The sequence below is a fragment of the Terrapene carolina genome, unplaced genomic scaffold, assembly GCF_002925995.2.
Source record: "Terrapene carolina triunguis isolate 2854851 unplaced genomic scaffold, T_m_triunguis-2.0 Scaffold93, whole genome shotgun sequence".
Lineage (NCBI taxonomy): Eukaryota > Metazoa > Chordata > Testudines > Emydidae > Terrapene > Terrapene triunguis.
The window spans coordinates 16,014,634-16,041,714 of NW_020664444.1; the positions used below are offsets into that span (position 1 = coordinate 16,014,634).

Below are 27,081 nucleotides of genomic sequence, written 5' to 3' on the forward strand. Positions count from 1 at the left end.
AGAGACCCGGCTCCTCCTCGTGCTCAGCTTTCCTGGCCAGTTAGCTGTCACGAGCTACGATCCCAAGCTGCGAACTCAAACTACAATCAGGACTGGTAACTATCCAGCAGCTGCAGAACATTTTGGTGTGTGTGTGTGTGTGTAAGTGTATGTGTATAAGCATTAAGGTATTTGCTAAGAGTTACAGTTTAATAATAAATGTGGCATCTTTGTCTTGACCCCTAAAACGATCCTGTGTAAGTTTGTGGGACAACACTATAGTAAAGAACAAAATTGTCAGACACATAGATGAACATAATTTGTTGGGGAATAGTCAACGTGTTTTTTGTAAAGGGAAATCATGCCTCACCAATCTACTAGAATTCTTTGAGGTGGTCAACAAGCACGTGGACAGGGGGAGCCAGTGGATATAGTGTATTTAGATTTTCAGAAAGCCTTTGACAAGGTCCCTCACCAAAGGCTCTTAAGCAAAATAAGCAGTCATGGGATAAGAGGGAAGGTTATCTTATGGATTGGTAACTTGTTAAAAAATAAGAAACAATTGGTAGGAATAAATGGTCAGATTTCAGAAAGGAGAGAGGTAAATAGTGGTGTCCTCCAGGGGTCTTTACTGGGCCCACTCTTATTTAACATATTCATAAATGATCTGGAAAAAGGGGTAAACAGTGAGGTGGCAAAATTTGCAGATGATACAAAACTACTCAAAGATATTTAAGTCCCAGGCAGACTGCGAAGAGCTACAAAACATCTCTCAAAACTGGGTAACGAAATGGCAGATGAAATTCAATGTTGATAAATGCAAAGTAATGCACATTGGAAAACATAATCCCAACTATACATATAAAATGGTGGGGTCTAAATTAGGGGTTACCATCCAAGAAAGATCTTGGAGTCATCCATTCAATGTGCAGCAGCAGTCAAAAAAGCAAACAGATTGTTGGGAGTCATTAAGAAAGGGATAGATAAGATAGAAAATATCATATTGCCTCTATATAAATCCATGGTATGCCCACATCTTGAATACTGCATGCAGATGTGGTCGCTCCATCTGAAAAAAAGATATATTGGACTTGTAAAAGGCTCAGAAAAGGTCAACAAAAATTATTAGAGGTATGGAACGGCTGCCGTACGAGGAGAGGTTAATAAGACTGGGACTTTTCAGCTTGGAAAAGAGACTAAGGGGGGATTTGATAGAAGTTTATAAAATCATGACTGGTGTGGAGAAAGTAAATAAGGAAGTGTTATTTACTCTCTCTCATAACACAAGAACTAGGGGCCACCAAATGAAATAAATAGGCAGCAGGTTTAAAACAAACAAAAGGAAGTATTTTTTCACACAACGCACAGTCAACCTGTGGAACTCGTGGACACACAGTCAACTTGTGGAACTCCTTGCCAGAGGATGTTGTGAAGGCCAAGACTATAACACGGTTCAAAAAAAGAACTAGAGAAATTAATGGAGAACAGTCCATCAATGGCTATTAGCCAGGATGGGGTCCAGCTATTTGCCAGAAGCTGGGGATTGGCGACAGGGGATGAATCACCTGATGATTATCTGTTCCGTTCATTCCCTCTGGAGCACCTGGCATTGGCAACTGTCGGAAGACAGGATACTGGGCTAGATGGACCTTTGGTCTGACTCAGTATGGCCGTTCTTATGTATAAGGACACCTCAGAATCAGATGGGACGTCATCCCCCATGTGCATTAGAGAGGCAAGTAATGGCAGTACCATGGTTCAGTAGGTACCAGTAGCCAGAGCTGGCTGGTGAGAAAATACCAGAGGATATGTTGGTACCAGTTGGAAGCTCCTTTCAGTACCCTTGATGGGTTTGTGTGAAACTGGTGACCGCGTCAGTGCCAGGGGGCAAGTCACCATTGTAGGTAGGACTTGAGAGTAGGTCAAGTCCAGGAAATCAGTTGGTACCGATACTACCTGCCAGTACTGAGGAGACAGGGCCTCAGCAGTTCTGGTGCTGACACGCGAGGTCTCCCAAGATCCAGATTGAGAGGGTGACTCTCTCATCTCTTATCATTTTCTGGGGAATGGAAGCTCTTTTTTTATGGTATGGACAGTTCTGAGGTGTCGCCACGGTCTTTGCTAACCGCAGCAGTGGTGACAGCCAATGGGGCTTTCTGAGTAAATTAACCTGATTATGATTTGGACTCTGTGGGTCTCACGGGATACTCCATCAACAGGAGTTTTAGACTGTTCTCTCTCAATGTCTTAGATCTACTTTTAAATCCTGAGCTGATCTTACATTTGGAGGGGATATGAGTCCCTCCTAAGAAGCAGAGACAATTTGAGTGTCCATTGCTGCAGGAAAAAGTCCTATAGCAGGTCTGGCAGGGTCTGAAGCCAAGGACCTGGGATATAACCTGTTATTTGACGCTGTGATTGAGGCCGGAGAAAAAACAAAAGCCTAGATCAGGCAAATGAAAGGAGGGAAGGGGGAACACCCTCTCCCCAGAGCACAAGCTGAGCTAAATAATAGAAAAATAAAATAAAAGTAATTACTAAAAAAATAAGCAGGAGGTAGCAAGCTCCATGGCTAGCTAATGGACACTATCACTGTTCCCTCTAATTTTTTCCATCCATGTGCGGAATAAATGTTGTTATATGCACCAAGGTATGTGTGGATGTGCGCAACCTTAGAAACAAAAAACCTAGATATAATATAGATTTTTTAAAAGTTACCATAGGGATAATTACTCCAGCCAGTACAGGTTAGGCATTTTAGAACTCAGTACTCAAAGAAGTAAATTTAAGTGTAAGAGAAATGAAAATTATAAAATGCATAGACCAGTCAAAACACTAAAATAACACACTTTGAAAGAATAAAATTACAGAGAATATATGTGCATTGCAGGAAGTACCAAGAAATAACAACAACAATAATAGTATTATGTGTTGGGAGGTGAGAGAGAGAGACAGACACTGTGTGAGCTGGCTGCTGGGGAAATCTCAGAAACAGTGCAATGTAGGCACTCATTCACTCACTGTTCACCGTAGCAGCTCCAAGTCCTGAGCCAGGCTGTGGCCCCTGTACTGCGGAGATGGGGTACAGGGGAAGGGGGACACCCTGACATCAGCACACCCCCTCCCCCAGCCAGTAGGAGGGTCCTGCATGATGGAGCAACATGGGGGGAGGGGCACCTGAACACATGCTGCCAGCTGTGCGCGCTCTGCTAATCAGCTGGGCAGCATTTGAATTTCTCCTGGGTGGCCATGCAAGCGCACAGCTTACAGGGAACACAGGACACTTTGGTGTTCCATCTCAAGCCACAGGCAATTGAGTAGGAACTGGCAGCAGCTCTGCCTTTCCCTCTCCATATATACCCTCCTACCAGAGCAAGAGGATATCTAGAGCACAGGTGTAGACCCATGGACACAGCTGACGAAAATCCCATCCTGAAGTGGAGCACCCATAGAGATGCTACTCAGAGAATCATCTTAATTCAGGACCCTTGTGCATATGCATTATGATCATGTAATTAAAACTTGTATCATATGCTATTTTTTCACAGGACCCTGTCTCATTCAGTGCACTGGATGGAGAATCAATCTGGGAATCAATCAGCTTTGTGCAGTGAAGGAGACTTGTCTGTAAAACCCTACCTCATTTGTTGAGGAAATTAGGAGGTGTTCAGTGTGCTCTAGTGGGCACACACTCTTCTGCATACCTCTGCCCCCAAACTTGACCCCTTTTGCCCTGTCCTCTCAAACCTGTTCCCATCTCTTCCCTTCATCCCTCAGCTCCTGGTCTTAATCTCAAGAAGTTGTGTTACTAAAACCTAAGAATTTCAATAATATCTTAATAGCATGACAAATAAGTTTGGTTTGAAATAAAACAAATCTTTAATCAATATTCTTTCCACTTTAAAAAACAGCTCACAGCAGAAAGTCAGAGTGAATGGAGAATGTATCTTTGAAATTTCTCTTCTGATGTCACTCTTTTTAAAAAACACTGGCAAACTGCAAGCTTTATGGTAAGAGGAATCTAAAGATAAAACAGCTTTCAGAACAACACACATTTCAGCTGAAACAATGACTACTTAGAAGGTGGAGATATTTTAAAAATTAAAATATTCAGAATCAATAATACAAGCCACAGAAGTTAAAAAAGAACTTCAAATAAATGAAACTGATTTGCCAGAAGATAATCCTTTATCTTAGAGTTTGGAACCCAGCTCATCAAACACTTTTGTAATGTTTGAGATCGTGTTTTGAGTTTAGAGAGACATGATCCCTACCCTGAAGAGTTTACAGTCTATATTAGACAAAAACAGACCAATCAGCTAGACAAAGGAAGAAGCTAGTGAAGAGTGGGCTAGAGTAAACAGCAATACTGCAAGAGTAATGATTTCTGATATTTAACACTGTTCATTGTAGAAATGGAAGAGTCAATAAAATGGAGTTGACTATAAAATAATTAGGTCATCGTATGCAAGAGCCACATCTACATTTAATGTGTGTTATACTAAAGAAGTCGGGGTGATGGCTTTAATTATGGAGGTTCCTTTGTGGAGTACCACCAGTTAAAGTTGAGTTTTTACACACAGCAGGTTTAAATCTATTAACATTAAGTCCCTGCCAAATCTGTCTGTTTCAGTGAGGAGCATAAACTTGAATTTTCTAGGTAATTTTCATACTCCCTTCAGTTGGCTTTCAGAATTCAGGCTCATTTAAAATCTCTCAGTCTTATTTCCGCACCCCCCCCCCCCCAATTCTATGTTTTTTTCAGGCCTCTTATAACTGCCATCAAAACACCAGGACTTAATTTCATAGCCAAGTTAACCCTGTAACAATCACCAAAAAAAGGTAGTCTGAACATTTTTGTGGGGTCTGAACAATTTTATTCCATTTACGGGTTATAACTGGTTTCCTTTATCTGTCTGCTCCCCAGGCACTGTAGTGAGGAGACGCAGCCTCCCGCCCTGTCAGAAGGGGAAAGACCCGAGCTCGCCCCCTGGTGGGCAGAACTAGGCCACCTGCGGCAGTCCACCCCTCTGCTTCCGGTGGGACGATAAAAGGCCAGCCTCCTAGCTCAGTAGGGAGAGGGCTGCCAGAGGAGCAGGACGTCTCTTCCTTGCTGCCGAGGCCCAGAGCTGAAGGAGACGGCTGCCCGACCAGAGGATTTACCTGAATTGTAAAAGACCAGCAATGCTGACGAACTGCTGGGGCTGCCATTGGCTGTTTACCCCGGAGAGACTGAGGACGACCCCGGAACCCAGGTGTCCCAAACTGGGGAGGGTAGGAAGGAGCCCAGGGACGCTGAATAGGGTTCGACTGTGGAATTATTGTGAACTGGCCAGTGTGTTGCAGGCTGACCTAATGGTGAACTACCCTGTCACTAATAGGGCCCTGGGCTGGGACGCAGTGGAGTGGGAGGGCCTGCGTCCCCCTACCTCTGGCACCCCACCTGTGGAGAGTGGCCACTTCCCCACTCAGAGGCCAGGAGGCCTGAATTGGTCTGGTGCCTGCCGGAGCTAGGGCGCCAGGCGAATTTACTGTCACTCCCAGTTGAGAGCTAATTCCCCCCCCTGAACTGCTGGGCTGTATCGCACAGACTCAGCCTGAGCTATAAAGTGCGAATTGCCCTGATTGAGGGACTGGGGCGGAAAGACTAATTAAAGGCCTGGGCTGATTGTCGGCCAGGCCTGCTAACTGCTCACTGCCCTGATTGAGGGATTGGGCGGAGGGACTAACTGCTACTTGGATTAATCACCAGGTGGACTCACCAGCTGGGAGCTACGCTCTGCTTGAGAAACAGCAAGGAGGCATGGCCTCCTGCCCTGTCAGAAGGGGAAAGACACACACCCCTCCTGACAGGCATAAATGTCTCCCTGCGACTTGCTTCTCTGCACAAAAACAAGAGGTTGCAAGTCCCTTAAGGGAGGTTCAGTATGAGCTACTATGAGCAGAGTTGGCCATGTGTGGGTGCTAAAGAGCAGTTCAACACTGCAGGAGAGGAGAAGGAAGGAAAACACTAGCGTTTCTTTGCTGACTCTCCTGCTAAGGGACTTGCTATGGGTCACCAGGAAAGGAAAAGCCTTGGCACTACGAGCCAGAGTAGGTGCTCTGCAGTGGGCACGCCTTCTGCTAAGATGTAGTTGTGCTGTTTCTTAATAAAGTAGATTAAAAAAAATGTATCCATGTCTTACCTGAAAATTTCCTTTCTTGGAGTAATGAGGGCCATAGATCCATAAGACTGGGACTCTATGCAGCCTTGGAGGCAGACCAAATATATTAGAGGTGTGGTTCCACCGCTAAGGGTATGTCTACACTACGAAATTAGGTTGATTTTTTAGAAATAGATTTTATACAGTCGATTGTGTGTGTCCCCACTAAGCACATTAAGTCAGCAGAGTGCGTCCACAGTACCGAGGCTAGTGTCGACTTTCGGAGCGTTGCACTGTGGGTAGCTATCCCACAGTTCCTGCAGTCTCCGCCGCCCATTGGAATTCTGGGTTGAGCTCCCAATGCCTGATGGGGCAAAAACATTGTTGCGGGTGGTTTTGGGTACATCTCGTCAGGCCGCCCTCCCTCCCTCCCTTCCTCTGTGAAAGCAACGGCAAGCAATCGTTTCTTGCCTTTTTTCCTGGGTTACCCGTGCAGATGACATACCACAGCAAGCATGGAGCCCGCTCAGCTCACCGTCACCGTACGTCTCTTGGGTGCTGCTGGCAGACGTGGTACTGCATTGCTACACAGCAGCAGCTCCTTGCCTTCGTGGCAGCAGACAGTGCAGTATGACTGCTAGCCATCATCGTCGTCTCCTGGGTGCTCCTGGCCGACTTCGGTGAGGTCGGTCGGGGCGCCTGGACAGACATGGGAGTGACTCCAGGTCATTCTCTTCTTTAAGTTTCGTCTCATGGCGATTCAGTCTTGCCTGCAATATCATGCGAGCTGGAGGATTCTGCCTTAGGCTGCTCTCCCAGCTGGCAGCACTGCGCGGTCGCACCTACCCCAGCCTACCCTTTGCTCTCATGGCTCATGAAGCCTGGACAGTAGTAAGGAGCAGTTCAACTATAGGCTGAGCAAGTGCAGAATGGTGGTAGAATGTGCCTTTGGACGTTTGAAAGCTCGCTGGCGCTGTTTGCTGACTAGGCTGTTTGCGATTAGAAGAGCACAGCAAGGCGCGCTGCGCATCACAGAGACTTTGAAAACTAGTTTCATGACTGGCCAGGCTTCAGTGTGACAGTTGTGTGTGTTTCTCCTTGATGCAAACCCGCCCCTTCTGTTGATTTTAATTCCCTGTAAGCTAACCCTGTAAGCCATGTCGTCAGTCGCCCCTCCCTCCGTGACAGCAACGGCAGACAATTGTTGGAGATGTTGAAATGCCTATAGTTATCCTTGGGGACCCAGCCTACTCCTTAATGCCATGGCTCATGAAGCCATACACAGGCACCCAGGACAGTAGTCAGGAGCTGTTCAACTATAGGCTGAGCAAGTGCAGAATGGTGGTAGAATGTGCATTTGGACGTTTGAAAGCCGTTTGCCTCTCTGGTTCTTTGGTAGGCTTGCCTGAGCTCCTTAAGTTTCACATGGCACTGCTGCAGGTGGCTGTTATAGCCTCTGTCCTTCATGCCCTTGGAGATTTTTTTCAAATATTTGGGCATTTCGTCTTTTGGAATGGAGTTCTGATAGCACGGATTCCTCTCCCCATACAGCGATCAGATCCAGTACCTCCCGTTCGATCCATGCTGGAGCTCTTTTGCAATTCTGGGACTCCATGGTCACCTCTGCTATGAAATCTGCACGGTCACCTCTGAGCTCGCCACGCTGGCCAAACAGGAAATTAAATTCAAAAGTTCGCGGGGCTTTTCCTGTCTACCTGGCCAGTGCATCTGAGTTGAGAGTGCTGTCCAGAGCGGTCACAATGGAGCACTCTGGGATAGCTCCCGGAGGCCAATACCGTCGAATTGCGACCACACTACCCCAAATTCGACCCAGCAAGGTCGATTTCAGTGCTAATCTCCTCATCGAGGAGGAGTACAGAAATCGATTTTAAGAGCCTTTTAAGTCCACAAAAATGGCTTTGTCGTGTGGTGGGTGCAGGGTTAAATCAATCTAACGCTGCTAAATTTGACCTAAACTTGTAGTGTAGACCAGGGCCTAAGAAACCACCAGTCAACTCTTCCAAAGCCTAGGAAAAACTAAGCACTCCATATAAGGGAACTTAAGCAGTAAGACTAAACAGAACAATCTTCATGCAGCGCAAGCAATTAATGAATAATCAACTGAGCACCAATTAATAATTCAATGTCTTTTCCCAATTAACAGCCCATTCAGGGTGGGTTGGATCTGTGGACCTCATGACCCCAAGAAAGGAAATTTTCAGATAAGACAGATACATTTTCCTATTCTTATTCATAATGAGGTCCACAGATCTAGAACATTAGGATTTTTATAGCACTGTCCACTTGGTGGCACGGGGGAACTATATACAGTTAAGTACAGATAACCCTTTCCTAATAGAAACTAGAATACTACAGCAAGGAGCACCCACTTATGGAAGGTAGCATCAGATGACAACTGGATGTCCAGTGTATAGCATCTGAAGGTGGTGTGACAGATGACCCAGGTGACTACTTTACAGATTTTCTTGTCTGAGGCATATGATCTATCTGCCCATGAAGCTGCTACAGAATTGAGGGAGCTAGCTCTGATATTTGAAGATGAAGTTAGGCTTTTTGACTTGCATGCTTCTGAGATGCAATATCTCAGCCACATGGAAATGGATGATTTTGAGGCTCTCTTTCCCTTTGACACTGGATAATAAAGCACAAACAAAACATTTGTCTTTCTGACCCGATCTGTGTGGTAAATATATACTTTGAGAGCTCTGCAGTCATCCAAAGTATGCCACAATTTCTCTCTGGAGTGCAATGGATCTGGACAGAAGGATGAAAAAACAATTTCCTGTGTTCTATGGAATCTGGAGTTAATCTTTAGTCTGAAGTCAGGGTCAGTTTGAATACCCATTTAGCCTTATGAGCATGCAGTATTGACATTCCAGAAAAAGAGATCCTAACTCAGACACCCTGCACGGAAACATGACTTTATTTGGACATAAGCTTTCGTGGGCAATAACCCACTTCATCATCTGATGAAGTCGGTTTTAGCCCACAAAAGCTTATGCCCAAATAAATTTGTTAGTTTCTAAGATGCCACAAGGACTCCTCATTTTTTTTGCCAAGACTAACATGGCTACCCCTCTGAAACCCGAAAAAATGACTGTCATCCAAAAAGGCCATTTTAATGGTTAGAAAGTAATGAGACACCTTCATGAATTGTTCAAATGGAGGGCTTCTAATGGCACTGAGAACCAGCTAAGAGCCAAAAATCAAACAAACAAACAAAAAAACCCTTTATGCACACCAGAAAGATGTAGAAGAGATGCTGCTCTCCTCAGAAAAATGCTGGATATCTAGGTAAGATTAAATTCACTACCTGTCCATTTCACTAACGATGCTAGACAGACAGCAACTTGACCTTTGAGAGTCTGAACTGTCAGGCCTAACCCGAATCCATTTGAAGAAATTAGAGGATCTGTGGTCCCAATACAGATGTGGGGGTGAAACCCTGGTGCTAGCCCCAATGGTTAAAACTCAACCAGGCCCTTGAATAGGCTGAGTTAGTAGATTTATTTCTGGAAGCGAAAATTGTGAGTATTAGATCGCTGAATAACCTCTTTGGCTTAAGAGGCTCTGGTTCAAGAACCAGGCAGCTGGGCTCAGAGTGTCCGAATTCTGATTGGCCCTTGTAATAGCATATCCCTTCTGAATGGAAATCAGGTGGGAGGTCTTTGTATCATATCAAGGAGATTGGTCAGAATGGGGATACTAGAATTATTAGTGCTGCTTCTCTCCTAATAGTCTGTAGCATTCTGGTATGAAGAGAAAAAGGGAGGTAAGGCATGTAAGAATCCCTTTTGGCTATCTTTGCAACAAGGCATCTCTTGCCTTGGCTCTGTGATCCCACTGGCAAGAGAACAACACTGAAACCTTGTGATTCAGGTGGGAAGCAAAGAGATCTACAGCTGAGATACTAAATATCTTTACCAGGAGATGAGTGTAGGTCCCATTCTGGAGGATCTAAGTTTTGCCAGCTGAGCCAGTCAACCAAAACATTCAATTATTGCCTTGGATGTGAAGGTAACAAGTTGATTGCAGATTCTTCTTTGCCCACCTCTTCAGGAGGTAAGCTTCTCTTTGAAGGACAATAGTCCTTATTCCTTTTGCCTGTTGATGTATGACATGGCTGAGGTGTTGTCTGTCATGGTCAGTCCATTAGGTAAATTTGGATGTGGGAGCAGAGCTTTGAACCCATACTGGATTGCCCTGAGCTCTCACCACTTTATGCTGTGCTTTCTCTCTTGTTTGGACTAGACCCTTGGGCAGTCCTTGAACCCATGAGAATCCCCCTGGGGCGAGACACCTTCACGGAGGTGCAGGTAAGAGACAGCTGGGAGATAAGAGAAAGCTCTGTAGCAACCTCACGTGAGCATTGGACCTCTAAGAATAACCACAGAAGAGATCACTGATCCCAAAAGAGTATGAATTGGTACTTCCCTTGAGAGGTTGACTATTTTGATAAGAGTTCTCTGCTTCTTGTGTCTTTGCTGCAATAAACAACTTTGTAGAGGGCAGTGACTGTTCCCACTCAGAGACTGGAAATACACTGAGACTTAACTGATTTTTTCACAAAACCTTGGCTCTGAAGCATCCTTACTGCTTCGGTGGTACAATCAATGAGGCTTGGATAAAGAAGTCACCCAGGAATGGGTAGACATAGACCCTTTCCTGTCTGAGAGCAGATATTAGCACTACCAGCACTTTTGTAAATACTTGCAATGCTGTTGCTAAACCATTGCTGTATTGGTAATGTGGTGCTCCGAGGATAAAGCTAAGGAAGCATCTGTGAGACTGTCAAATTGGACATAGGCATCCTTCATATCTACGGATGTCATGGAGACCCTCCGTTGACGGCATCTAATGTGGATGTTACGGTCTCTATCTTGAATTTTTCTTTTTTCTTTTTTTTAATGGCTCTGTTGAGATACTTGATGTTGAGAAATGCTCTGTAGCCTTCTGACTTTTTTTTTTTTTTAAATAAAGGCACAACATGGAGTAAGGTCATGGTTCCTCTGAAGAGGATGAACAGATTAAATTATTCCCATTTGTAGCAGATTTCTATGGCTCTCTGCACACCCTGACTCCTCCTCTTCCTCAGGAAGAAGCCTTAGGACATGTATTTTGTTTTATTTTTTAAAAAGCCTGAGAGACAGCACACTTGCAACACTGTCCACCCAGATGACAGTTCTTTTGTTTATTTATTCTTGTTGGCCTGACACCCCCAGATAGTTTTCATGCCCAAAGGATGGGGCTAAGATTATGCCTGCGTGGATTTGACTGCCTATGAAGGGTCTGTATAGTGAGGCGGCCACTCTTTCAGGTAAAACATTTTCCCCAGTTAGAAACATCTAGTCCCTGACCATTAGAAAAAAAAGGCACAATTATCTTTGATAGTGATACCAGAAAGACTTTTGACTGGTGTACACCAAGAAACCTTCTGGAAGATATGGAAACTCACAGAGGGAGTTGAGGACAGCCAAATACTTTCCCAGTCTTTAGGTGTGTTAGGAAAATCCCATCCCCACTATCACACACTCAAAGGATGCATAAGGAGGGATATATAGCTATAGCTTGTCTGAGGCATCGGCAAACCTCATAATTGTAGACCATCATCCTCGGTACACTTTTTAATCAAAGTCTATTCTCTGAGTGGTGTTTTTTATTTTAATAATTTTATTATTTGAGTCATTAGCTATGACTTGGAGTACTGGCCTTCCTCCCATAAGCAGGGAGAATTCCCTTTGTGGGGTGTGTGTATGCATGGCTACAGGAAACAGCGCATGTCCACAGAGTGCACAGACTTGCCATGCTGCCCTCTGTGAGGGTGAAGAGGGGATCCCAACACTGACTATCCCCTGCGATGCGCTCTGTGAGGGTGATCTGGGGAACTAAGTGCCTAGGATTTCTGCATTGCTGTACTCCATGAAAGTGAGCAGAGGAACCAGACACGAAGGATTATCTGTCCTGCTGTATTCTGCAGATTTATGCAGTTTGAGGGAAACGGATTTCATTTTATGCCTCTTAGAGTGCCTCCTAGAGGAATCCTCTAAATCAGACTCTTAGAAAATGAAGGGGTGGGGGTTGTGTGTTTGATGTTGGGGTGACTAGAGGGGTCTGAACATCTTTCTTATGCCTACCCTTAATCCTCATCAGAACAGGAGACACATTTTAGACTGATGGTTTGGATGGGCGTGAACCTTCTGGTTAGCTCTTTTGAGTAGCCTTGAGAAAGAGGGGTTTTGTGCTGGATGGGGTTCCAAAGCTGCTCCATGGTCACCAGACATGGCTGTGAATGTGGGCTCCAGTGATTGGGTGGGAAGCTTCCCTGGCCCTCTGATATTGTGCTTCAACCTACACTCACCCCAAGTTTGGGGGGAGAGGGGAACGGAGGAGGAATTGCCACTTGCTGATGCCAGGGCAAATGCTGTCTCCTGTCACGTGTACCAGGTTCAGGGATTTTTGCAGATGAGCTGCTGCCATTGCTTCCAGGAAGCTCTCCTGCTCGGGGAGGGAGACTGAAGGAAATCCTGCCCCTTCCTGAGCATGTGAGAAGCTTGGATGTTCACAGAACAGGCAACGATCTCCATGCAGGCACCTAATCAGAGGGCTGGTGCAAGGTTTTCTTCTTGGCCTTCTCTGCCATGCTGCACTACAGGTGGGTGCGCAGGGAATACAGAGTCCTCCAGTGACTGAGGAGAAAGGGAATCCTCTCCGTCAATAAAATCCCGACAGCTTGGAGAGTTTAAGCCATTTTTTCCCCTTTTCTTTCTCCCTAAATTTCCTCTGAAGCAGGGACGAGCTGGTCTGCCTGCAGCTGGAAATGCAAATGGAAACTGGCAGTTTCTCAGAGGTGAAGCCACACCTCCACTGCCTCTGATTGACAGGTTTGATCTGCCTCCAAGGCTGCCTAGAGCAGTGGTTCTCAACCTTTCCAGACTACTGTACCCCATTCAGGTGTCTGATTTCAGGCCCGGGCAGCGGGGCTTTGGCTCCAGCATGTATCTTAGTTTTGCGGGGGCCCTGCTTGCCACCCCTGCACTTGCCACCCCCCTAAAACTATCCCCAGGTCGAGAAACTCTAATATAGTATATAGAGCAGTATAAACAAGTCACGTGTCTGTATAAAATTTTAGTTTGTACTGACTTTGCTAGTGCTTTTCAAGTAGCCTACTGTAAAACTAGGAAAATATTTAGATGAGTTGACATGCCCTCTGGAAGACCTCTGTGTACCCTCAGGGGTACATGTAACCAATGTCATGGATCTGTGGACCTCATTACAAAGAAGACAAAACAACTTTCAAGAGAATTGTAACAAAACAGAGTTAGCATCAACCCTGCATCAAATGTTTACAGGAGGAGACTTCAACAGGACTGATTCCAGAGCAATAATGAGACCAACGTCCACCAACACCCTCCTCCACGTGTGGGTAAAAAAGGCTTCAACCATTCCATTATTCCAGCCAGCAGTGAGTACCAGCCACACTGGCCAAATTAAGAGTTCACATGACTCAGGAACAGCCTAACCATCCCCACTCCTGCACACCCATTTCCTTGAGCCACTTTGTGACGTTCCCTGTGGGGAGAGGGGCTGGAAGCTACCATGGTCCGGAGGTGTACTTCTTTCTTCCTCTACCCTGGGGCTGCAGCAGGTGATCAGCACTGTGACTATAAAGCCAGGATCCCAAAGATCTTCCCTTGATTCTCAGCCACTTCTGGATACCAAACCCTTGATTTTAAAGAAGAGGATTATTTCCACAAAGCAGGAATTTAAAAGGAAAAGCATTCTGTCTGATCAGGGAAGAGTTTTACCACTGCTCTCTGGCAACAACCCCCACCCAGATTTGTTTAAAAAAAAAAAAAAAAAAATTCTACCAGTTAATCCTTCAGACAGGCTTACTTCGTAGCTGAAGTCACTTACTTCCAGTGAATGCTATCCAGCGGGCATATTTAGTAGCTTCTCTTCGCCAGTGGGAAGCCACTAGCAAACCACATGTGACAGTCAGTGAAATGATTCCCATAATGATGAAAAATAATGTGGTGACCCACTCAGGAGGCAGCCGTGGAGGAATACAGGTCCTGTCACGTCCATGGATGGTTTGACACTGTCGCACAAGGCCAACTGTGAGTGCACCTGAAAATACAGAGAGGTAAGTCTTAGCAGGATCTACTTTTCCAAAGTAATATTCTGAGATGTCCTCATCTTCCCCATTGAAGGGCTCAGTGTCATGCCAAGACTCAGTCTAGCCAAAGAGGGTGGATGTGGCTCTCCTATGGAGTCTGTAAATGTCATTCAGTGTCAGCTGGAGTGGTGATGGGGGGAGGGGGGAGGGAAGAGAGAGAAGAAGAGGGAGGGTCATTTAGGTCATTGCTCTATCCCTTCCCCGATTTCTAGTGTCAGGGAAGATTCCTCTGGCATTCCTCTAATTTCCTCCCGCTAAGCAGGAACCCCCTGTTAGTCAGCTGGGTCTAGCGCTGCACCCATTTTGCTCAGCACATTATTCAGAAAGGTAACACAAGTAAATTGTTTCTCCACACCTGTAAATACAAATTTAATGCTGTAAGGCACAACGCATGTGTGTGTCTAGATCATAGCTAGAATATGTCTTTTGAAGGATGCACTTGAGAATATCCCTTTCAGAATTCTTTCATGCAAGAGGGCTAGGTCGGTTCTTTTGATAGTTAAACAGGCAAGTTAAATACATACTAGGATTTCTATGTTACCAGATTTAAAGGTCACTTCAATCCATTCAGTACACAGGATGCAAGAGAATGGGTCTAATTATTACAAATATTCTAATGTTGTGCCACAATCTGCAGCCTATAGGAAAAAGAAACGGAGGTAATTAAAAAGTTATAGTTTAGTTCCAGTTTAGTAGAGTAATGGAAGAGTCATTTAACACACAGAATATAGGAAAGACAATAATGCAATGCACAGAGTTTTGTAAGTGGCACAAGATTAGGTACTTTCCATTAAACCCAAATAGTTTTGATTTTAAGTTTAAATTTACTGCTTTCAAGCACGGCTGCTGGAATTAGGGGTGTTGGAGGTGCGGCAGGGTTTCCATCATATTTAGTTTTGTTCAATGGCTTTCAGCACCCCCCACTATGAAAGCAGTGACATTGCAACAACTTTTAAGATGCACAAAAGTTTTTATAATCCAATACTAATTGCAAAACTTAATTTACTGGAAAATTTGAGCCCAGACATAACATGAGATTCAAAGAGACAGTCTGCCAGTGTCTCTAAAATCTTGAATCCTGCATTTTGTGGTACAATCAATTCCACCCCTACTCACAAATCCTTTTCACATGTAAAGATGATTTCCTACAGCCAAATCAAAGATAAACTCAGCAGTGCATGGTATTATCTTACATTAGTTAAAAATAAACATTCCCCCCCCCAGACACACAAATATTAGACACTGTAAACAAAAAGTGTTGCTATACTTAAAAGGACACTTTAAAAATGGAGAGGGAAGGAGGTTGGACAAATACATACAATAGAACTGGGAAATTGAAGTTCTGTGAGCCATTCAGGAGTAGAAAAGATTTCTGTATCCTATTCTTAATGCTTTTGCAAAAGAGAAAATATGCAAACCAAAACACCCAACTCACTGACCGGAACAATGGCTGGTGTTTACACCTACCCTCCAGGATGCTAGGGCCAGAAATAGGCACAAGCTCCTTTTGTGAGTGCACACAGAGTGCCTGCTCATGCTCCCAGCGCTCATGCCCAGCAGAGTCAAAACAAACAGGTCGTTATTTTTGAGTAATAAAACAGTGTACTAAGTCAGATTTTCTCTTTCTGCTGGAACATTTTAAAAACAAGAGCAGAATTAGGAATAAGCAAGTTCTGAATCAACTCTGTTCAACCAATTCTGGAATCTTTGTTCAGGTTGTGGACCCTATTCAAATATGTCCCTTTAGTTACATGTTTTTTTAACAAAAATATTCAGACAGGTTGACTTCTCTCTTGTTACAGACTTAAGACAATCCTGTAAACAGACCTACAACCAAGGAAGTTACAGCAACAAGATTATCCCATATCTTGCAAAAATTAGTAGTTTCTGCTCAAACATATAGAGACCTGTAACTGTAGGATTGATGTAGGTCAGGATTAAGGAGCATACTGGCAGAGTTACACAAGGAAGTTTGCACTGTACCTACATATGTAGGACATGGCTCTAGTCTTTGCAAGAACTTTGGACTCTTCAGTCTTTTGTTGCCGAGAGCCACAGGGGCTAAGATATTTAGTCTCAAAAGTTTAACTGAGGAAGCCGCAGAGACCAGATCCGGCCCCAACAGTGGGTATGGCTTCTTGGACTCCTCAGTCTTTTGCTGCTGAGAGCCACAGGGGCTAAGGGGTGGTCTACACTTGGGGGGGGGAAATCGATCTAAGATACGCAACTTCAGCTATGAGAATAGCGTAGCTCAAGTCGACGTATCTTAGATCGATTTACCTTGGGTCCTCACGGCGCGGGATCGACGGCCGCGGCTCCCCCGTCAACTCTGCTTCTGCCTCTCGCTCTGGTGGCGTTCCGGAGCGACGGGGAGCGCGTTCGGGGATCGATTTATCGCGTCTAGATGAGACGCGATAAATCGATCCCCGATAGATCGATTACTACCTGCCGGTCCGGCGGGTAGTGAATACGTACCCTAATATAGGCCATATAGATCTTGGACTGGATCTGAGCAATCTTCCAGAGGGTCTCACCTTGAGGGCTCCCTTCAGGAGGAGGAGCTGCAGGAGACAGGGCTGGCATTAGCGGGTACCAAGCAGGGCAATTGCCTGGGGCCCCAAGCCACAGGGGGCCCTGCAAAGCTAAGTTACATCACATCTACAGAGTCACTGTGGGTAAATGTAATATGAATATTTCAGTAATTTAATCTCTAAAAGTGGAAATAAATCACACTAAAGCAGAGGTTTTCAAACTGTGGGGCGCCCCCCCACAGAGGGCGCAGAGGAATGCTGGGGAGGGGCATGGCAATGCCAAACAGTTCAGGCTTCAGCCCTGGGCAGTGGGGCTTTGGCTTCAGCAGGGTGGAGGCCCACTCCTTAGTGTCTGCCCTGGGTACCAGTGAGTCTAACACTGGCCCTGGCATGAAAGTCTCTTTATCCTTGTGGGTTCTGGGAGCGAATGCAGAAGATCAAACACCTAGAAGGTGAATGTCCTTCCCCAGGCACTTGAGGTACCGTATGTGGCTGTAATATGCCGGGAAAACACCTGGGCAGGAACTGCATATTTTAACCCCAGGCTCTTCTGCTTTTTCAGTTCTGCCATCACACAGAACTGAAAGAGAATCACCGACTGACTAAACTAACTGCTAACGCCAGGGTGGATAAAAATCAATGATTTTTAAAAATATATATATATATATATATATAAAAATCAGATTTTTTTTGATAAAATGCTTTTTGAGGAAAAAAACTATTTAAAGAGAGTTTTAATTAAGATACATTATAGCGCAAAGATATCTCATAATGGAATAGGGATTATAAATTCTAATTCTATAGTATGAGACAATATATTCATGTAATGTTTAAGAAAAGTTTTGTAAATGAGTTTCAATGGTTCATGGATTAGGGACCTGATCTTATGGAGTTCCAGGGGCTTCTGTATAGATTATTGAGGTTAATCTTTCTATCTACCCAATGGAACTAGTGCTCAGTCTAGAAGATACCATCAGAGATGCTTAGTTTTGCAGTTCTCAAACTGTGGATTTGCGTCTCCAGAGATAACATGCTTGTTAACAGCAAAAATGTTTTTAAATAAATAAATAATATATATATAGAGAGAGAGGTAAGAAATAACAGACCTCAACCCTATTGTCCCTCTGCAAATTTGTGTACACAGTGTCAATCCCTTACCTCTCTCTAAAAGTGCAAAGTTTTAAAAAGTTCAATGAATAGAAGATTGTTGGGGGCGGAATAGATCCGGACAAGGAGAAGAAGTCTGGAGATAAATGTGAGAAGGGAGGGACAGGCAGTAGGAACAAAAGTGGAACGGTTTGAGCAGCATATTCCAGAATTCTAGAGGTCTTTCTAAGTGGTCTTCATTGATTTGAAATCTACCATACCATTCTCTCACTAGAAGGGAAAATCTATAATGGCAGCAGGCCGTAAGAGAGACCCAGTTTGGGAATATTTTAATGAAGTTCCTCTACCAGTGGGTAAGACAGGAATGCGTGCAAAATGAAAACAGCGCAACAAAGAAATTGGTTGCCCTAATGAAACAACATCATGAGAAATGTTCCTTCTCACGAGGAAGCTACGTTGAAGATGATGAAAGGAATGTGTCTGAACATGCAGGATCTTCAGGTTGGTAAACTTTTTTATTTCATACTTCTTTCTTAAGGACTGCCTGCCTGTCTTCCTCCTATTCTTGAATTCTCATGTTTGAGCAAAAAATATAATTATTACTCTATGGTACTATCATTTTAAGTGCAGTTGTGATAAAAAAATAAATAGCTGAAATAGGCAGATCTTCCTTTTACAATTTCACCTTTAAAGTAGTACTCTGTGTCAGTGAATGTAATAAGTAATACTAAATGAGCAGTATGGAATAATAAATAAATAACTGCATTGACTTATTTTGTTTAGGAGAATCCAGCCTCAACATACAGGATTCTGAAGACTATTCACCTTCAAGATCACCATCATTTTCTATAGTTTCAGAGTTATCTGCCAATGATAGCGTTTCAGTCACATCATGTATGTTACATACCCTATTTCCCCGAAAGTAAGACATCCCCCGAAAATAAGACCTACTTCCAGTTTTGCCTCTCGCTGTAATATAAGGCATCCCCCCGAAAATAAGACCTCCCCGATAATAAGGCCACCCCGGAATATAAGGCCCCGAAGCTCCAGGAAAAATAAGACCTCCCCTGAAAATAAGACCTAGCGCATCTTTGGGAGCAAAAATTAATATAAGACACTGTCTTATTTTCGGGGAAACAGAGTAGCAGTATAACGCCTGTAGCAAAAAGGGGGAAAAAAATCTCCATCATCCAGAAACAACCATAGATAAGTTTGTGATAAGAACCAGCAGATTACAAAAAGAGGCAATTGATGAAAAAATTGCCCGGTTTGTTTATGCAACAAACTCCTTTTCCGTATGATTGAGAACTCACACTTCATTAACATGGTTCAGTCATTAAGACCAGGATACAGTCCACCCAACAGAGCAGATGTCGCAGGCAAATTGCTGGGTAAAAAGTGTATGAAAGAAGCAGTGTGCAAAAGGTCTAGAGGGTAAAATTGCTAACCTGAGTCTCGATGGGTGGAGCAATGTCCACAATGATCCTGTTGTATGTGCTTGTGTGACAACAGAAGAAAGGAATGTCGTCTTTACAGAAACAATTGATACATCAGGAAATGCACACACAGCAGAATACTTACAAGTAGCAGTAGTAAAAGCTATAACAAACTGTGAAAAAAAATTCAAATGTCTAGTACACAGCTTGGTCACAGACAATGCTGCAAATGTATCCAAATGAGAAGAAATTATTTAGAAGAGAGTCCCAAATTAACAACATACGGTTGCAGTGCTCATTTGATGCACCTCCTAGCCAAAGACTTCAGTGTTCCAGAAATAAAGGCTAATGTTGTTGAAATTGCAAAATACTTCCATAACAACCACTTTGCAGCAGCTGCTCTGTGGGAGGAACCAAGCTAACTCTCCCACAAGACGTGCGATGGAACTCAGTAGTAGACTTTTTTGAGCACTATATCAAGAACTGGCCTAATCTGATGACAGTTTGTGAACAAAATTGTGAAAAAATAGATGGCACTGTCACAGCCAAAGTTCTCAACATTGGGCTTAAGAGAAATGTTGAACACATGCTGAGTACCCTGAAGCCTATTTCTGTAGCCTGGAACAAAATGCAGGGAAATAGCTGTTTTATTGCTGACACTGTTGAAATTTGGAAGGAACTGAGTGAGATCTTAAAAAGAGAAATATGCAATGACAGAGTTAAATTACAAGCATTAAAAAAATGAATAGGACAAGCACGGTCTCCAGCTCATTTTCTTGCAAATATTCTCAATATTTGTTACCAGGGTCAAACCTTAACTGCTGAAGAGGAGTTGGCTATGACATGGACATCCAGCAATCATCCCTCCATAATGCCAACTATAATAAACTTCAGAGCTAAGGGTGAATCATTCAAGAAATATTATTTGCTGATGATGTTTTAAAGAAAGTCACACCAGTGAACCGGTGGAAGTCACTTAAGCACTTGGATTCAGAGACTGATGAAGTGATAATCTCACTTTTAACAGCAGTAACTTCTTCTGCCGGTGTAGAAGGAATATTTTCTTCCTTTAGACTAATTCATTCCAAACTGAGAAATCATTTGGGACCTGAAAAAGCAGGAAAGCTTGTTTTTCTTTTCCAGATTATGAACAAACAGGAAAATGAAGGTGAAGACGACTGAGTTAGCTGCAGAAGAGTTGGCTCATGTTGACCTGGCTGACAGTCAATTTAATTTTTTTTTATTATTATTTCATTTAACTATTTTAGTTAAAAACAATTTAAAAAACAACAACCTGATTTTAAAAAACTTGAATATTTAACTAAATTCAAAAATTCATATGCTTGTTTTGTTAAATTATTATATGTTTGCTGTTGAAAAAGAAATCCAGAATACATAATTTTGTTGTTTTAGTTAAATAAAACAATTTAATTGTCTGGCTGGTGATGTTCGCCTCCTAATACAGCATGGCAAGAAAATCCTCCAAATATTAATGATTAACCTCCCAATGACTTCATAAATAACTGCTTCAATTACCTTTGGTAAATGAAATAACCAATCATTCAGTTTCTGATATAGCTGTAAAACTAATCTGAAAAGTTTTCAAAATAAATCACTTAAAAAATGTATAGTGTGTACCTTCTAAAAATGAAACCTACAGCTATCTCTGAGTTGCGAAGAATATGTATTAAGGTTATAACAACCAACAAGAATGCACTTTTATGTAGAAATCCACAATTAAATCGAGTCTTCTTGACTAGTGATTTAAATAATTATTTAACTCAAATTGATTTAAATCAAATCCACCCTGGCTAATGCTAACTGAGAAAAAAGCAGCGCTAGCTCCAAAGAGCCTGGGGAGGTTCACATCTGTCCAGGCATATGGCTGAAAGGAACAGAGGTGGCAAGGGCATTCTGCCCTTTATATAGACTTGTCCTCAGAACATCGGTGACATTGAGGGGAGGGGCTGGGAGCACAAGAGTGCTCTAGTAAGTTGACGCTGCTAGAAGAAGATTCTACCCCAAGGCACCACAAGGTGGCACAATATCCCATAAGTGGGAATATGCAGAGCCACTCGAAGAACTGCTTAGAGGAAGAGTATTGGACTTCCTAGCTTCATACTTAAGGGTTTGATAATAAATACAGAGCATTTCTATAGTGGCTTTCTCCTCAAAGTTCTTTACAAACATTAACCCTTGACACCACTGTGAAATAGATACATAAACCAAAACAGAGAGGTGTTAAACTTCTGATCCTGTTCCCATTGTGGCAACACCCCTGTTGATTGCAGATTTCAACAGGAGCAAAACTGGGCCCATAGTGAATTGTCCAAGGCCTTAGAGCAGTGGTTCTCAAACTTTTGTACTGGTGACCCCTTTCACACAGCAAGCCTCTGAGTGCGACCCCCCGTGTAAATTAAAAACACATTTTTATATATTTAACACCATTATAAATGCTGGAGGCAAATTGGGGTTTGGGGTGGAGGCTGACAGCTTGTGACCCCCCCATGTAATAACCTTACAAGCCCCTGAGGGGTCCCAACCCCCAGTTTGAGAACCCCTGCCTTAGTGTCTTGTAAATTCTATCTCATGTGCAATCACTATTGCAACTGATTTACATATGCATGCACATGCCAAAGGACAACACTAAATTTTTGTCAAAGAATTCAACACAAACACATTTCTACATGTTGTGTTCAATCATTTCAGCCGTGTGCCTAATGCAAACAGGCAAACTGATACCTGGCAGCTGCCTGACACACTAAGGGGCTTGTCTATACTTACGCGCTGGTTCGGCGGCAGGCAATCCAACTTCTGGGTTCGATTTATCGCGTCTTGTCTGGACGCGATAAATCGAACCCAGAAGTGCTCGCCATTGACTCCAGTAATCCTGCTCGGCGCGAGGAGTACGCGGAGTCGACGGGGGAGCCTGCCTGCCGCGTCTGGACCGCGGTAAGTTCGAACTAAGTTACGTCGACTTCAGCTACGTTATTCACGTAGCTGAAGTTGCGTACCTTAGTTCGAATTGGGGGGTTAGTGTAGACCAGGCCTAACTCAGCAAAAGAAATCTCAATTAGCCTTTCATAGCCCACTGACAAGATGTGGGAAAAGACAAGGCAAAAATACTGGACCAGATGTAGTTTTACACCAATATCTGCAGGACACTCGATGTGTAGCTAGAAAACGGCCACTGCTTCACTATTTGGGAGTCATCAAGTTCTATCTAATGTATAGAATGAAAAGGCAGTTGTCACTCAGAGAGTAACAATTATAGCACAATAGCTGGAAATTCAGTAAATGTTCAAAGGTGCTGGATTAAACAGCTGTGGAAACAAACACTTTTTAGTCACAGAACGGATACAGCACAGGAACATGGCCCTCCATCCTTACAGTGCCCACACAACTACTCCTGGGGAAATTCTGCAACAAAAAAATAAAAATTCTGCACCCAATATTTTAAAATTCTGCAAAATTCTGCATATTTTGTCAAAATAGCACAATATAATCACACCAGTTTCAATTATTTTTCATCATTTATTTCAAAATACCTGTCAGCAAGAATGTCTGTAACAATATAGATAACAAAAAAGATTCAGAAAATGTTTTTTAACAAATAGATTCCTTACTAGGCATATTAATACAGAACTCTGAGTAATAATTTATTTAAACTACAATACACAATCACATTTCCTGCACCCCCCCCAGAAGCACTGCAAAGCTTTGCGGGAGTCAGAGGTAACGGAGAAGCTGAGGGAGAGGGAAGTAAATTGCTAGGAAGGGGCCTGGGTGTGAACTTGGAGGGTTGTTGGGTATGGGTGGGAAAAGTAAGGAACAGGTTTTTTGGGGAGGGGCGGGGGGAGACTGTTAGGGAGCTTCCCCCACCAGACCCTAGCTGAGCCTTAGTCTCTCCCATTCAGTCAGGCACATGTGTCCCTGTCCGCATGTGTCTGTGTTCCCACCCAGCCACTCTCTGTCTCTATGTGTTCCTGTACCTCCTCCCCTATCATCATGTGGCCCTGCCCCTCCTTTCCCCCTGTGGCTCTGTGCCTCCACCCCACTCAGCCCCTGCCCCAGTCTGTCCTCCCCCACTAGCTCTTATGAGCCCGTTTGACACCCCCCCTGCACCCAACACTGTCTGTCTCCCCAAAGCCAGTCTCCTGACCTGGCCTGAGAGCGCTGCGAAGAAGGCAGGCTCTTTCTCTTCCCTAGCTGGCTGGGAGCTGCTGCTCTGTTCTATCGCCACAGTGCCCTCTGGTGGGCAGCAACTTTTCAGCAGAAGCTTTTTTCTGCGCAAAAAAATAAAAATATACACGGCTCATTTATTATGCGCACACAGTGGTGCAGAATTCCCCCAGGAGTAACTAATAGACCCTGAACTAGAGGGACCACTTGACAGTATGGAAAAGAATCTCTGTTTCCACACCATGTCGAACCCCAGGCTCTCTGCTGAGACTGCCAGCAAGGGCGTCAACTAGTGCCAGTCCTGGAAGCAGTATAGGATACAGATATCTGGTCCACTAGGAACTGGATTCAAACTGCCAATTCCTTTCACATAGGTCAAACAGCCTTCAGAAGTTAACAAGTCAGTCTCTACTGACTTGGGCTTAATTTAAACCAGTAACCTAGAGATGAAAGGTTTCATAACCCTTTCCCTACCCCTGCATTGCCCCCAAGTCATCCAGTCCAACAGAAATATTGTCATTTTTAAACACAGCATATTTATGCCAAAACATCCACCTGAATCACTTACAAAAATACTCCTTTGCAAACATTTTCGAGAGCATAGCTTGACTAATAATTCAATGCAGTTTTACCAGTCTCATAAAAATCAAGCATTTCATATTTGTGTAGATATATCTGTCTGCTGCTCAAAACCACCCAACTTCAACTCTTCCAACACAGCCAATCAAATGCCATCCTATTCCTGTTTCCTAGGTAACCAACAGAGCTACCAAGAAGGAAATCCATACAGTGATGGAAAGAAACAAAGATTGTTGCAGCTATTTCCCCCCTAACACCTATGAATTATTAAAAGTGTCACAATGATACCAGGACTGAAAGAGACAGTAGCATAAGAAATGCACATTATAACAGCAGATTATTACTGTTTTTCATTATTTGCTTGTAGCAGCATCCAAAATTACCCATGTAATGTATGGCTACAGAAAGACTGTTCCTGCCCTGAAGAGCTTACAACCCAATAAGAAACAGACACAAAAGAGGGTGAGCGTGGAGTGGGGATACCAAGTCAGAAGTACAATAAAAGGTCACATGGCCCATAAGTCTATTTATGAGATATTTCCTTTGTTCTTAAATCTTTCTTACCTCTTCACCTCGATACCTGCCCATCCTCAGTCCTCACCTATCACCCATTGCTATTGAACCTGTTACATTTTCCTGTTTCTATTTAAAAAAACAACAAACTACTCTATTTAAAGGCATCAAATTCTATCCACCACATCTTCCCTAGCCACAGCCTCTTTTCCAGTCTCATTACACTCCTACCTCCCAAAAGTCAACCACTTCCTTGGCACGAATGCTCACTGCTAACATCAAACACAGTACTGTTACCCTTACAGAGGAGGTAAAAATAGCCAGCTGTCACCTATTTACATTCTACATATACTTAGCTTGCCCCTCCACCCCCCCCCCCCCGCACTTGTGCTAAAAGTCCCTGGATTTGATCACCAGAGGAGTGGGGTGGTGGGGGAAGCTGGCAGAGCATTTTTCATAAACAAACAGATGAAGCAGGTTCCACAGTCTGACAGAACCCACATCTTCAATGACAGGACTCAGTGTACAGCCATTCTGTTTACTCTGGATTTTGCTTAATAGGGTGATGATAGGTAAAATTTTGGCTTATTGCTGATTGTGGCACATAACTTAGATGCCATCGATATAAAACACTTAGGTTTACTGTGTTTTAATAATGATTTAAGTAGATGAAGCCAGGCTAATTGGGCACTTTAAATAAAAATAGGGAAAAAGGAAGAATTGTGGTTTTCTAACATTCACACGCCACACATGCAGGATAGCTGATCTGTTCCACTATTTATATACAAAAAGCTAAGACTTCTGCCCTCCTCCACACACATTTTTTTTTTTGAGCAAAGGAAAAGAAAAGAGCTGCGGAGGGTTGTTCATTGGGGGTGAGAAGGCACTTTTTATGAAGGCAAAGTTAGAATAAAATGTTAGCATATTACACTGTACATTACTTGATCCCGAACAAATAAATATTAAAAAACCTGGCTAAAAATTCTGTCTTGTGACTGGAGAGCTCTCTTCCTCTTCATACACTGGAAAGAGTAACCAAATTTCTAGAGCTCTCTTCTTTTTGTGCTTCTCCTGTATATGAGCTTAGTGTGAAAGCCTTCCATTACAAGAACAGTCCATATTTTACTATGCCCAAATTCAATAGGAGGGGATCATATGTATACATTAATGTGCAATACAGGGTCTAGCTGCTAACAAAAAGAAAGAAAGAAATTTATCTTTCTGTTTAAATGCAGCTCCTTTACTGGAGCATTAAGTAAGTAGTTGGAGATCTCCAGGAAGTGGGCATTTTGTCATAAAATGAATCTCTAAGAGTTTCCTCTCAATACTGTTTAATTCCTGAACACAACCACCACATACGTAATAATGTTCCCCTTTCCCTACAACCCCACCAAAAGAACACCTTCCTAGTAGCAAAAATGACGATGATCTCAACTGGAGTTAAATGTAATCTCTATGGCAATTTATAAAACTTTATGACCTACACAAACTTAAGATGCACAGTCCCTTTCCTATATTTAGAGACCAGATCCATTTTTTTTGTCCAGATCCCTTTCCCATCTTTCCATCTGGGTGACCTTAGTGGTGACCTGCAGAGGCAACAGGTTCCAACACTATGTTATTTGACCCATGTGAAGACCCCAAGAATCAAGATGGAGCACGGTGTGGACTAATGCTCTCTATCAAACATTAAGGATAACCATAGGGCTTACTTTAGCCAACCTAGCCTTAAGCATGTCTGCTTGCTTTCCACCTGCAATCATGCCTCTGATGGAGGCTTCCATCAGCCAGTCGATGCACAGATGAGGACTTCTGGTGGGGGATAAATAGGACTAATTCAGATTTTAGATTAGACTACAGTAGTTCTAATGTAACCCCCCTTAGTACGGAATAAGCAGAAGCTGTTTCGAAAGAGTATATTTCAAAGTTGTCCAAGGACTTTGGCAGCTATTTAGCGGGATACTTCCAATGCTATTTATAAGGATTTATTTTCATGTGATATGCTGTTTCAAGTGGTGCAGCTGCAGCTATAAAAGGGTAAAATGAGGCATTTACTTCTCTAAGTATATCTTGGTGTACTTTGCCTTTTAATAAATGTACACACATGGAGCCATATTCAGGGCATGAGCGTCACAGAAGCACAAAATTCCATAGCCAGGAAGCTGCAGTTTGTGTGTCACTCCTGCCTTTCCCAAAACTCCATGGAATTTACATTACAGATCCACTGCTGCCATAGTCAGAGAGGGTGTTTCTGGGCATGGGATTATCAAGTTCCATGCATTATAGTGTATAACCCACCCAAGCTTCAAACCCTATAAACTCTGCCATGAAAGGATTCTTCATGCTCCTGGCTAAGCCATGCAGGATATTATGCAAGCGCTTTTGAGGAGACCAGAATAGAGAGTAAAACCCTG

At 43.4% G+C, this 27,081-nt stretch overlaps 1 protein-coding gene across 1 annotated transcript in view; it reads right to left on the minus strand.

Moving 5' to 3' along the window:
- The window catches only part of MOSMO (modulator of smoothened), a 50,893-nt gene that overhangs the window by 4,981 nt on the left and 18,831 nt on the right, over positions 1-27,081 (minus strand). The window contains exon 2 of the mRNA XM_024204714.3: positions 14,058-14,270. Coding sequence (XP_024060482.1) covers positions 14,058-14,270 — 213 coding nt within the window. The remainder of the gene's footprint in view (positions 1-14,057; positions 14,271-27,081) is intronic.